The sequence below is a fragment of the Podarcis gaigeae genome, assembly GCF_964106915.1.
Source record: "Podarcis gaigeae genome assembly, chromosome: 10".
In the NCBI taxonomy this organism is placed as follows: Eukaryota; Metazoa; Chordata; class Lepidosauria; order Squamata; family Lacertidae; genus Podarcis; species Podarcis gaigeae.
In genome coordinates this window covers 21,334,771-21,349,164 of record NC_139686.1, presented here as the reverse complement: position 1 = coordinate 21,349,164, position 14,394 = coordinate 21,334,771, and the positions used below count along the sequence as shown (strand labels likewise).

Genomic DNA, 14,394 nt, shown 5'->3' with positions numbered 1-14,394 from the left:
GGAAAGTGACTTTCATAGCATATTAGCTAACGCGAATGCTAATGCAGACTGATGGAGGGGAGCTAATGTGAATGGGCTGTCAGGCTGCATTAGCACTGCTAATGCCATGCCTAACTCAGGTTAGATGGGCCATGAGTGATGAGCAACTGGCCACATTTCAGTGTAAGCTTCACCTGTACAAAAAGGATGGTCAGGGAGGGTCAATGGTGAGTTTCCCTTCTCAAAGAAAAATCCATTGAGAATTCTCTGCGTGTTTCTCTCTTTTTTCAAATCAGTGCTTCAGGAGGAGGTGCTCTCTTCTCTTCACTGACTTCTGTGGTTTTCAGACTTTTTGCTTTCAGGGAATGCTTTCTGCTAGGGCTGTTTCAAGCCTCCAGCCCCAGTGCTGCAAATCCCTTTCTCTCCTCCACTTATGCACCAGACAGGCACTGTCTCTGTTGTCTTTTTGGCTCCTATCATAAAACTTCTTTTTCCAACAAGCCTTTTAAATGGTGATCTTTAGTCTCGTCCACGTATGTATTAGGGATATATACGGAATTGTTTTAAATTGTTAAAGAGAAGGGTGCATACATCGAAAATAGAATTGCTACCAAATTTCACTTGACTGAAAATTCAAGATGACTTTGGTGGGTGTTACTAAGCACACACACACACACACAACCATGACAATTTTTAATGAAGCTAAAATAATCCCATTCAGATCAGAGCAATTTCTCAGGGGGCCGAGTTTGTATATCTCCAACTGAGCTAAATTTCACCTAAAGTGAACAAGCTTGTTGGATTTGCTTTGCCCGAAACATCAGTAGGGATTTCAAAGGAAGGGATTTTGTAGAGTGGATTGCTTAATCCAATCAAAATAAATGTAGCTTTTAAACCTTTTGAATCAAGCTTCCATGCTCAGTTGCTAATGTTACCCTTGGACAAAGGTTCTGCTTCCCTCCAATTTGTTCTGTGACCTTTTGCATCCTTTTTTAAAAGAGTGAACAGCAAAGAATCTGTTGAAAGGACTGAGCAACAAAATAAATAAAACAGATCAAATCTTTTTTTTACCAGAGAGAAATGGCTTTTCTCCCTCCCTCTCCCCATTAGCTGCTGATCATATGCACAGATCACGCATATACAACTTATGTGTGCACTGGTCCTGCACAAAAGTGAGAATGCATGTTTGACCATTCTCCTTCTGCCTCTCCACTAATTCACAATTGTCTTAGGCTGCATAAACCTTTAGAATAAGTGTGTGTTAACCTGTAGAATCCTTTGAGAGGTGAAAGCAGGCAAGGTTGACAGGGAGAAAAGAAGCAAAGAACATCCCTGTAGTAGACTAGTGGGATTCCTTCGCTTTATATTGTAGAGTAAAGTAGGCTCAGAATGGATGGTTCTGTACACAATCAGTGTTTCCTTCCATTTTGCCAGAATAGTTCTTGCATGTCATGAACAGAAGATAGTTACACTCAACTTTCCAACAATGGAAAGTTGGGCTTACCCTGAAGTTTTAGTCTAGTATACAGGCAGGAGACCATCCTCTAGTTGGAGAAGGTCCAGTAAGCTGTGCATCCTTTCTGAGGAGGTGTTTCCCATATTAAGGACATGACTTCAAGCATGCTAGAAGACGAGCCACAGACCCAGAGCAGGGAGACAGCTGAGAACAGGTGGCTCTCCAGATCTTGTTGGACTACAGCTCCCATCCTCTGTGATCAATGGCCATGATGGCTGGGGCATATGGGAATTGTACACAAGTATCCATCCCTATAGGGACGTGGGTGGTGCTGTGGGTTAAACCACAGAGCCTAGGACTTGCCAATCAGAAGGTGGGCGGTTTGAATCCCCGTGACGGGATGAGCTCCTATTGCTTAGTCCCTGCTCCTGCCAACCTAGCAGTTTGAAAGCACGTCAAAGTGCAAGTAGATAAATAGGTACTGCTCCAGCAGGAAGGTAAACAGCGTTTCTGTGCGCTGCTCTGGTTCTCCAGAAGCGGCTTAGTTATGCAGGCCACATGACCCGGAAGCTGTATGCTGGCTCCTTCAGTCAATAAAGCGAGATGAGTGCTGCAACCCCAGAGTCGGTCATGATTGGACTTGATGGTCAGGGGTCCCTTTACCTCTACCTTTATCCATCCCTATCCTTGAGTATGACATACAACAGTTAAGTCATTGCTTGAAAAGGGTTAATGTAAAAATACCAGGGGGAGGGGGAATACAGTCAGAGATGTAGTTATAGCCACCAATGTGGATGAAGTGGAAAGATGTTTAGACAAATCCATAGAGGGTATAAATGTCTATTGGTTGTGGTGATTCTGTTATACTTCCATTGTCCAGGGCAGTATGCCTCTAATTACCAGGTGCTGGTGGGAATCACTAATGTGGAGAGTGAGGTTGTGTTCAGTTCCTTATGTAGTGTGGCTCACTGTGGTCTGGTTTTTGTGGGTTACTGTGGGAGGCTGGGGAACTGATTTATAACCAAGTCTCTTAACGAATAAGTTAGACTACATAGCTTTTTGCTGCACCACTTTCCAGCTCTGTGATTCTGTGGCCTCCCAGTAGTGCTCACTGAAGGAAACCTGGCCTCTTCTGCAGTGACTTATCTCTAAAATTGTTTGCACACATGGAGAACTGAGTCCAGTGCTGAATTATAGTAATGGCTTTTGAGCTCTCTTCTACAGATAAAATTTGTTATCATTTGAGTTGAGACTATGGATCTCTTGCAGCAGAAATACTTTCTCCAGGGACCATTGAGTTGGTGCAAAGACAACCTGTGCTCGCTCTTGCTCTCTTTTAATTTGCAGAGTATACTAATTTCACATCTCACAATACAGTGGACAAATAAGCAGAGGTACCACATACAAAAACATTTTTATTAGTTAGTATATTTTGCTTCTTAATGCAATGCTCAAACTAGGAATACAACTTGGCAGAAGTACATACACATATATTGCATGTAGATTTTTCTGTGTGTGTCTCCAAAATATTTCAGATTCTCTTCAATTCAGCCCTACATGAGGTTTCTTCTGTTGAAGTCCTGGCCTCTGAATGGGTTACAGCTCCACATATCCTGCATAATGCATTGTAATGTCACTAATGCTGAATCCTGTAATCTTTCCTCCCACACCCTCCACCTTGGATGGATGGCAACATTATGTACAGATTCTCAGAGGTATCTCTCTCCATCATGCTTCACTTTCTCCGCATGAATACTGTGTAAATTATATGTATATCTATACAGATTATATAAATATATATCTATAATATATATATGTATATATGTATATTACGATGGTTGGGCTTTGCAAAGTCAACCATAACATTTGTGCTTATCTTATTTCTATGAGATCAAAGATACGGCATCATCAAGAATGCAGCCCGGACTCAGCAGCCTTGGCAATAATGATCTTAATTCAGCTCATTATCTTCCTTGCCGTCAGTGTCCACACATCCTTTATGAGTAATGCACTCTCTCATTCTTACAGTAGTTTTTAAGACAAGAATTCTAGCCTTTGTAAAGGAACAACAGGATTCTTAAAAAAGAAAAGGAAAGGAAAAGTGAAAACCCAAAACACAACCCAAAAGATCTCAGGAAGGATTGCACCCTTCCTCGTACATATAGTTTGAAGAGTAATCAGACATTCATTGTAGCTTTATTTACATTGTAACTCAAAAGTTCAACAATATTACAGGTGCTGTATTATATCTGTACATAGCCAAGTGATGGTTGGGTCATGTCAAAACACGTCACTGGTAGGTATTTACAGATGGTATTTAGCCTCTAGCTCAACACTGTCCTCCTCAATATGGCACCAGTAGTTACAGATAAATTGTTGAAAGTCCATTTATTAATGACCCTTGGCAGCCCCTTACTAACATTATTATGCAGTTTGGTACAGGATGGCCAATCTTTGGGGTGCAACTGTAAAGATGACATGGAATCACCTGTGGCATCCAGACATCCTGTATCCTCCCAGAAGATACTGTAGGAGGACATAAAGGAGTTTGTCTGCAGTCACTCTCGAGTTTGTCCCTTTGGCGGGGCTGGAGAAACACAGTTGGATCCCCCATTTCTCAACTTTCTATTTCCAGTAATTAAACATCATTTGGTCAAAGTGTGAGTACATCAAACACATGATAAGATACATTTCTCCACAATGGATACTGGGACCAACATGTAAGGTTTTTCATACCACATTCTTGCCTGTGATCATATGACACAACATCCCTTTTTTTGTCTTAAAGATGGTGAGCACCTGCAGTTACTTATTGCTGGCCATGGAGAAGGGTGGGGAGGGAAGAACCCAATCTGGAGCATGGTTCTTTCCGTAATCAGCAATAGGAAACCATGTGTTAACTCTGTTCATGCTTGCTTCATTATTCCACCAGGATATTGACTGCCAGGAGAGGTCCCCCCCATGTGATTTGGAAGGCTGTCTCCGTGATTAGGAGAGCATCTCACATTGTCCAGCTGAGCCATAATCATGCCAGAGAAGCCTTTTACTATAGGGAGTACCATGCGAGTATCCCTTCATGTGAATCGTGCAGCTTCTAGCTGCCCAGATGTTCTGTCTTCCCAATGCCCATCCCACTAACAGGATGACACAGAAACTGGGCCTTTGTCGCATTGAATCCAGTAGAATTAAACTGCTTTAGGCAGAAGTGAATAATTTTGTACAAAATGTCGATTCTTTTAGCAACTTGAGGGCCATGCAGGATGTTGGGAACACCCAGTGGGGTTTGGCGTTGTGTATCTAGAGTAGATCCACTGAAATAACTGGGCCTAAGTTAGACATGTTCATTAATTTCAACGGGGCTATTCTGAATAGGCCCAGTACTGGAGACAATTTCTTTTCTTGAAGAAGTAGAGCCTTCAAGAGCCTCCTTCTCCCAATTCATACCCACCCAAGCACCACTCTAGTGGCTGGTCACCCACCCACCACCACAGAAAGTTTGTAGGGGTGGGACATGGTGCTGAGAGAAGGACTGGGCTGTGTGGCTGCAATGTTGCCCTCTTAATGCCCCCACAGTGCCTCTGGGCCCTGTTGCAAGTGCGTTCACACATTACATTCAACAAGCATACAGTCTGTACACAGATGTGTACACAGACAGTTTGACTGTCACAACTTCTGATGGTTCATGAGTGTGCAGCCCGTGTACACAACCGCTGAGCTGTACAAATCAAAAAGAGTACACTCTCACACAAACATTTGTGCATGGGTAGAGACAGCTTATACTTGTGTTCATTGTATTGTCTGAACAAGCCTAGAGGAATGATGTGTCAGGGACTAGATCCAAAGCCAATGAAAGGAAGAAAATGGCTGCTACTATAGCCCTCAGCTGCAGTGGCCCCAGGCCTTGCCCAAACATGTTATGTGCCAATGCCAGCCCTGTCCTCGAGACAAGTGTTTCTCCACATTTCTGCAATATGCTTTCTATTTTAGAAATGGCAGCTATGTGAACACTCAACCTGAAATGGATTTTACTATCTTGCTACATATATAAATATGAGACTGACTTCAGGTACAGTTGAAAGCTCGTGGCTTCTTGAATGGGGCCAACCTTGCCACATAGTAATGTCCCAGCTAAGTTCAGAGGTGTACACTCCAGCTCCCACTAGGCTCAGACCTTCAAACATTGCAGGAACAAAATGCCTAAAGGATGCCTCACATGAGAGAGGCCTAAATTTGGTAAGCTGCCATAAGATTGCTTCCATCCACACCAAAGTCCAGATTTGTTTCAATGCAGGTAGATGTTTTGTCATTCCATGCTGCAAAGCCTTTTAGGAATCAATCTACAATGTTTTGGTAAAATGTCCACTTGCCAGAAATAGTGTTTTCACTCGATACAATTCAGACACATTGAAACAAAATATGGAAACTGGAAAGAAGGCTATTGCTAGGGGAAGCAGGCTGGGGAATCTATTTCAATTGCTTCCTCTTCCCTCAAAACGTCTGATGATAATGTTTCAAAGAGGGAAGCAATTGTAGGGGTTGTGTTGATGGCTTTGGATGTGACACTGAAGTAGGCAAAGGGGCTGAGGACAGGAAGCACAATTGTGTCACATTTCTACTTTTGTCTCTCTCCCTTTATAGCATCTGAATCAGAAACTTGCACATATATCCCTCAGGGGAAAGATGCATTGTTTTAGCAGCTCCTCACAGATTTATATAGCTATTGCCTGGGAGTTAAAAAGAAGAAAAATGGGACTAGGAGCTGCCGACTTTTGAATTTGCCTGTTGCCATTAATTAAACATCAGTTTGATCTGTAGAAGTTTACAGGTGACCCCATTTATCTCCATCCAATGAAAAGCTTCAGCTTGATTTCTGCTATATGTCTTATGTGGCCACCTTGTCTCATTAATGCAGTTACTTTATCCCATAAAACACTTTTGATTTACAAATAGAATCATCAGAGAAACAGATGGGTGGAAGGCATAAGCTATAGATTGGTGTTCTTCAACCTTGAGGCCCCAGGTGTTGTTGGACTACAACTCCCATCACTCCCAGCCAGCTCAGCCAATAGTCAAGCATGATGGGACCTATAGTCCAACAACATCTGAGGACCCAAGGTTGCAGACAATGGGAAGTACTAAATGGGAAGCATTCTTGCAAGTGTCCCTTTAGAGTGATTTAGATGCTCACAAATTATTCCTGATATGATACTGTCTTGTTGGTGACAGCAGCAATAGGTGCAGTGGGAGCACTTATTTGACCTCCCATCACCAGTGTCACTGCAGTGTCCTGGGAGGGAGAGGCAAGAGATAGTGGTGAGGTTAGTGCGATGCAAACACATCAGCAGGAATGTCAAGTTGGATCTGCAGCACACTGACCTCACCCCTACCCCTCTTGATGATGGGAGGTCAGGTAAATTCCACCTTCCCACTGACCGCAGCTGGTTGGTGATCAGTCACCATTCAAGGATGATTGGTAGAGAACGTCAATAGTGCATCCTCTCTTGGCAACATAGCCTAGGAATAACCAACTTATTTTCTCCATACAAATCTCATTTGGGAGAATTATAGGTCTGGTCATCCTTCCTTCAATGAGTAAGGATAATTGATAGCTTAATCTTCCAATTTTGCCTTGTTTGCATGCAAGGAAAAGGATCCCAAGTAAAGGGGTGCAGGATCTTTTCTCAGTGTGTGTAGATTCTGCAAACAGAGGTAGGGTTTATTATTGCTGTCAATGATTCTATTGTCTCTTTCACTGCAGTGCCCAGTGAAAAGCTGCAGCAAGTTGGGAACACGTAATTGGCTTTGTCAACCTGCTAAGTAGTCAGGAGTCAAGTGACAATTGGGAAGCTCAAAGGCACCATATTTTTTTTTAAAAAAAGAGAATAAATTGCATTTACATCCAACAGAAGCAGACTTCAAAAGGGGAGATGTCATGATATGAATGCCAAGGGACCATGTAGGCCTGAGACAACAAGGAAAGCCATGAGAAATTGAGCAATCCCCTTAGAGATTCCCAATGACTTAATCTTTACTTGAAAGGTGAAATCATTAAGTAGCCAGGAGGGATTTGTTTCAATGGTTCTGCTCTTATTGATTCCCAGCCCCAGCCCCACCCACTAGAATGAATTAAAAATCTATCAGTTTTTTAAGACGGAGGGAGAGAAGCATGAATCCTTAAAGGGTGAATAGTTTTGATTGTCAGACAAGGGAAGAGAGTTGGATTAGTATTGTACAAATATATGATACATCTATTCGTTGTGTATATCTGCAGTTATTCTGTCTCATGTGAGCAGTGTGTAATGGAGGGGGAATACAGAAGAGCATAGCTTGAGATTGTTTTCAGAACAGGAGTGATGGTGTCATTTATCAGAGTGAAATTGACAGACCCTCCTTGCTCTGTTAAGTGAATGAAGTGATAACACTTTCAGATCCTTCTGCAGTTTCTACATGCTCAAAACTTAAAAGGTAATATGTCTAACTCAGATCCATTGATTTTCAATGGGTCTACTCTGAGTATGATTTAGTTAGAAACAACTCAATAGTCTTAAGTAAATCCATTGATTTTAGTGAGTCTACTCTCACTATGACTAAAGTTGGAGACAAACCTATGACTGACACGGATATCATGGGATACATATGAAAATATAATTTATTTTCTGAATCACAGAAAATAACCTCCCTCCGGGATATATATATATATGGCATAGGGATGATAAGAACAAAGCAAGGGAAGAGAAAAATAAGGCAAAGTAAGATGCTGTTATAACTTTAATTCAACAATTTTCCTTGTAAAGACGGACCTCACAGCCCTTAGTTTCTTATCTTTTAGGCATCAGCTTCCAAGCATTTTGGTTCTCCCAGGCATCTCCCATTGTTTGTACTTCAAAGCAGGATTGGGGAGAATTGAAGTACTGAGGCATTTGCTCTGTTGTTTTGATTGCTATTTCAGCAATTGCCAGGAGGAGGAGGGATAAGGTAGTAGGGAGGTTGGTGCGGTGCGAACACACTGGCAGAGCCAATCTGGTGCTCCTGCCAATACATTTGCACCACACCTACCTCACTGCTGCCTTGCTCCTCTCCCTGATGGTAAGCAATAGCAACCCACCTTCTGGGGATGCATCTTCAAAAAAGAATACAAATTAGGACTCTAATCTACATAAAATTTGCATGTGTTAATTTATATGCATAGGTACAAATGTAGAAAGAATCACTATAATTTAAATAGAAATATACTACATCTCACCATAGCAGGGAAGACTATAAACATGTGACTTGCGTGCCTGCTCAGTCTGCTGCCCCAGTGGCTACCTTGTGGCCTTTGCTGCTCTCCCTTTTTGTGATCCAACAGCAATTGATGCAAATGGAACTTCTGTGAATTTCACAGCACATTTTATAAGATGTGTGTAATAAATCAAAATTCTCTCTCTCTTCTCTGGTTTGGGGGGAAAAAAATCTGAACCACTGCTGAATGCTTGCAGAACAAACCTATCATAGCTTTGAACTGATCTGGTCCCCAAATAACACCCAGGGAATATGGATTTTTTGTGTTCCGTTTTCTCTTGCCTACTGAGCATTCTACAAGTCTTATTGCAATGCAACAAAGGCCTAGTTTGGGCTGAGGTGGTAAATGTTAATTCAGGCTGTACTGTTTTAGATGTTGGGGGTTTATGTGATTGAATACTCCTCTGTATAAAACTGAATTCCTTCTACTTATAACATTAGATGGAAGACAATGCTAGAATCCTTTTTGACATGTCAGTTTTCTACAACTGCATTCAGAAGTCACATCCAAATAATTGTTTGCAGGAAGAGGAGCAAGCCTTGCCTTCAAATGTTCCCTCCTGCCTCCCTGTATGCCCATCTTTGTCAAGTCACAGGATATCTGAAGTGATAAGATGTGGTTTGAATTATTCTTCCAAATCAGGGTTTGCATACAATATTTTGAATATTGTTTGCAGTCCTGGTACGGAGGAATCTTTCATACTGCAGTTTGCTGTTTCAGATGTCACAGGCAATGTTTGTTTCACAAAATCTATTAAGTGGTGAATGCAAGGGGAACAGGAGGGAGTTAATTTCTAAGCATCCTAATTAGATGTAGTCAGTGTGGTACCTCCAGATGTTGCTGGACTCCATCATCCCCAGCCAGTATGATCAATGGTCAAGAATGATGGGAGTTGCAGTCCAACAATATCTGGAGGACACCATGATGGCTGGGTACATGGCTCCAAACCATGGTTTGGAGAATCAGTGAATGTTTCATCTGAATACAACCTATGTGTAGGGATTCCCCCCCCCCGAATGGATGACCTACCCACCCCACAACTTGGGATCTAAAGTGATACAGCACAGTCTCAGGTATACCACATCTGTTACTGAGAACCTGGGCTTGTAAACAAAGCCTACAAGGTGTGGTGCCTTAATGAAAAAGCTACTATTTTGAAATCTTACTTTGGAAGACTACATACTGAGATAACTAATCAATTTATTTGTTTAGTGAACTTCAAACAGTTGGTGTTTCGTATCTCCCAAGTTTGGGGGTGGGCAGGGAGAAGAACCTGCACAAAGGTAGTTTTTGAGCAGGAAACATAAAATTAAGAGGTGAGATGGATGGGCAAAATTCAATGGGGACCATTTTTCTTTCTGAAATGCACAGCCTAAAGAGACTCATTGGGATGTTTTGCCATTTCACAGACCAAACTGACTGGGCTGCAAATGCCCCCAATGCCTCATTTTCAAAAGCCTTTGGCTAGTCACTATGGCTTGCCAAATGATAAAGGGGCCATTTGGTTCCATTTTCCCACTCCATTGAACTGCCCATCAGTGCTATGCGACGTCTGACCCAGTTAAAAAGGAAGAATCAATTACCATGTGGCACCCGTTAACCAATCACGGCTTCCAGTGGTTGCAACCTAGCCAAATCCCAGCACTTTTAAGTCTTCTTGACTTAAGATGGAGCAAGTGTAGCATGTACTTAAAAGCCTGGCTGAAACCATGCCCATTATGAGGTAATATACTATTTTTTTTCTGATGCAGATTCAAGCAGCAGGAGAGAGGTAAATAATTAATAGTAACATCCATCAAATCCCACCACTTTTTAAAATTATGGAATCTGTTGAGCTGATTGGATTGTTCCGTGTCTCTCTCTTCCAGTCATTGAAGCATTCCATATAGGAAGGATATTGTTGAACGATTCCCCCACCACCACTGTTTTCAAATGAACACAGACAAACAAAACTGGCAACTGCCAGGCCAGAAGAACTGACAAAGACACAACCCTCAGTGGAGTTGTCTTTCTCACTGAAATGCCAGTGCTTTTGTGCAGATCCCTTTCAGATGAAGCAAACCTAAACGGGCTTCACACAAGAGAACACTTCCCCAAAAGAAGAATGGATTCAAAAGCCCTTCTGCATGAGACTACCAGAGATCTGGGCATGTTGCCTCAAGTTCATATCCCCAGCTGGCCTGCCCACCCTTTCCTGCCTCCTAGTGATTCACTGACAGAAAAGTGGTGATCTCTGAAGTGTAGTTGTCGGAGATGGAGCACATGTCGTCCCCCCCTCCACCCCATCAGTATGTGTCCTATAGTCTTCTTGGTTTCATTCTAGAGCATAAAGTGCTGTGGCATAGTTTTAAAAAACTTTGAACTTCCTTCTCCCTTCCCCACACCCCACTTATTACTGTTTTACCTTGTAGCTCCTATGTTCTTGTAATGACACATAAGGAGGTGCTTAAAGGTTTTCTTGAAGGTAGCATTGCAGAGCGCATAGCAGGCAGGATTGATGGTGCTATTGATATAGCACAGCCAGTAACCAATGGTCCATACTGTGTTAGGGATGCAAGACGCACAGAAGCTGTTGATGAGGACCATGACATTGTATGGTGTCCAGGTAATGATGAAGGCCAGGAGAATAGCCAATATAGTCCTGGTTACCTTTTTCTCCCTGGAAGGAGGTGTCTTCTTTTTGGCAGGCTGCTTAGTCATCTTGACAATCTTACGTGCTACAATGTTCTGCTTCTCATCTCCATTTTGCCCATCGGGACCTACAATCTCCACGGTCGTGTTGGTAGAACCAGAACAGTCACCTTTGGGGGACTTTGTGAGTATCCTAATACATGTCAATTTGGAGTTCTCCACTTTGGCATTGACTTGGGAGGCAGAAGCCCTGGTGTCCTCTTTGATGGGTTCATCATCTTTCACATTGGAAGCCACAGCGCTGACAGAGGTGGAGTCATTAGAACTTTCCTTCTCCTCTGCAGTAACACAATTTTCCATCACTGATTCCCCTGTGGCTTTACCATTCTGAATTTTACCGTGTTCTACCCCATCTTCATTAGTTGGAACATTGTTATTGTTTGGTTTTACTATTTTACCTTGGACCAAGCTTGGAGAAACTGGATCCTGGTTTTGCCCACTCCCCTTTTTGTCTTTTTTAATCCTGCTCTTACTGGCACGAGATATTTGCCAGTAAAGAATAGTCATGATGATAACAGGCAGGTAGAAAGCGGCAATCGCTGTGCCAAAGGTGACGGCTGCATTGGACAGGAACTGAATGTAGCATTCCCCATCGGGGACAGTCCTCTCCCCTACAATGAACTGCCAAAAAAGAATTGCGGGTGCCCACAAGATGAACGACAGCACCCAGGCTGCAGCGATCATCATACCTGCCATCTTAGTGGTCCGCTTGACAGGGTAGGTCAGAGGCTTGGTGACACAAAAATATCGGTCAAAACTGATAATGAGAAGGTTCATGACGGAGGCATTGCTGACCACATAGTCGAGCGCCAACCACAAGTCACAAACCACAGGTCCAAGCGGCCAATAGCCAATCACAGTGTAAAGTGTGTACAGGTTCATGGAAAAGACACCTATTATCAAGTCCGCACATGCCAAGCTGAAAAGAAAGTAATTGTTGACAGTCTGCAGGTGCCTGTTGACTTTAATGGACACCATCACCAGGATGTTCCCAATGATGGTCACGAGACTGAGGGAGCCAGCCACCAGGACGATGAATACTACCTCAACCGTTTTATAAGGACTCCCCAGAGGCATCACATCCTCCAAATAGCTTATGTTCGTCGAGTTATTCATGTCTGCGTCTAGCAAACTGGTAGATAAATATCACTTAAGCCTGCAGAGGAAAGAAAAAGAAAACAAAGATGGTGAGGCATTTCAGTTTATGCAATTTCTGGCAAATGGAGCTCAAGGAAAGGTGAGATGCAAAGGAATGAAAATCCCAAGGAAAATTCAGGAGTTTCATCAATCAACACTCAAGTTAAAATGTTTCATCTTACATTGATTATAATGGGACTTTGGCCTGTTTAGTTTCCCCTGGATTATGCCTCAAGATGCTAAATATGAATTAAGTTATTTAGGGGAAAGAACAAAAGGAATAATGTTAAAATGAAACACACACATGGAATTGTATTATTTATTATTAAAAGGATGTACATTCAAAACTCTGAAGTGTGGCCTCTTCCTTGTAATGGTGTAGTTGTAGGGGAAGTTTGATAATGGCATGTGGAGGAAGGTCGCTCAGTTAAAGACCAAATTTAAGACACCTGCTGCCCTCTTACTGTATCAGGTAAGACTCCTTCTGGAGACATGCAAAACTCTTGAGAGACATGTTGGAGGAAAAACCTTTTATTCCTCTGCAAATTTTCATTGAAATACCCTGAACTGTCCCTTAACCCTGCCTTGTTTTGCCGTTGCTGGCAGGCTCTCCTTCCATTGGGATGGTGTTTCCTACATGCTTTGGAAGATATCACTTCTGCCTTGTACATGCAGACAGACAGTAGCCTGTCTGACCAAAATGTAGAAGCACTACTCTGCCAGTGCATCTGTGCAGCCAGTCTCCCCAATGTCTTAGGGTGTTTTTTTTATTTTTTACAAAAACACCGAATAAATGCATTTTTTCAATTGACTTGCCTAAGATCTGGGACAAAGTGCCACCTTTCAGAAATCCCTGGCAATGTCCAAGGAAATCAGCACATCTGGCAGCCCTACACTATCTCAAACCTTCTAGTGACACTGCTGCCAAAAGGCTGTATCTGTGACTTCACCCTGCAGGTGAGCTGGACCTGATGAGAACTCTTCTTCTGTTCTATACTTGTTGACTTCTGCTTGCCTTGCAGAGGGTAGAGATCCTCTTCTACATAAATAATAATAATAAAAACCCAATATAGCACCGTAGGGGACAGGCTAGCTCAAGACATGTTGCTAATGATCACTCACCCCCACCCCATCAAACATAGTACCCAAGAGTAGCTAAATTATTTTAACACCTGAAGTAGAAAATCTGGCAAGTACCTCTCCCATTCCCTGGCAGAAAACATACAGTGATAATAAATCACATAGCCAGCTGCTGTTGGGTTTCTATTCCTCTCACTGTGCAGATATGTAGGATTGGTTCATCACATGTCTGTGTTATGCATTCCAGCACTGACTGTTGGAACCACGGGAACGTTTACTGTACTCTGTTTCCGTTCATTTTTGCTTTCACTTCCGACTTCTCTCCGAGGAAGACCAGAGAGAGGAGATATCTTTTCTTTTGTTCTGCTTTATGCTTAATAAAGTAGCTTTAGTGCTTACAACCCCAGCCTAGCTCTGTGTGCGTTTATCTCTGCTGGACTCTGAATATGTGCTCAGGGTCTCCAAGACATGAGTCATCATAAATCGTCGGGGAAGGTGATTCGGAACTCCCTAGAGCTGAACGCTGATGGGAGAGACAGACTGGAATCATTCCTGTCCTATGCCTGAGGGTCATCCTAGCCCCCGGCTGACCCAACAGTTGCTGCCCTTTCTACAACACTCAAAATCAACTGCCTGAGGTGGCCACCTCACTTTGCCTAATGATAGGGATGGCGCTGGAGAATGCAAGCAATAAAAATGTGTCACTGGAATATTTCTATGAAGTAGCCATCCTTTGTTTCTGACCTGATTTCTCGCCAACCACACACCC

General features: G+C 42.7%; 1 protein-coding gene across 2 annotated transcripts in view; it reads right to left on the bottom strand.

The window, feature by feature from the left end:
- Positions 1 to 2,830: 2,830 nt before the first annotated feature.
- Positions 2,831 to 14,394, bottom strand: part of CHRM2 (cholinergic receptor muscarinic 2) — a 176,808-nt gene continuing 165,244 nt past the window's right edge. Inside the window, exon 4 of one of the 2 annotated variants that reach the window (XM_083700672.1) lies at positions 2,831 to 12,564. In XM_083700672.1, coding sequence (XP_083556798.1) covers positions 11,118 to 12,524 — 1,407 coding nt within the window. In that variant the 5' untranslated portion in view covers positions 12,525 to 12,564 and the 3' untranslated portion in view covers positions 2,831 to 11,117. The remainder of the gene's footprint in view (positions 12,565 to 14,394) is intronic. The other variant, XM_083700673.1, reaches the window with a different exon arrangement.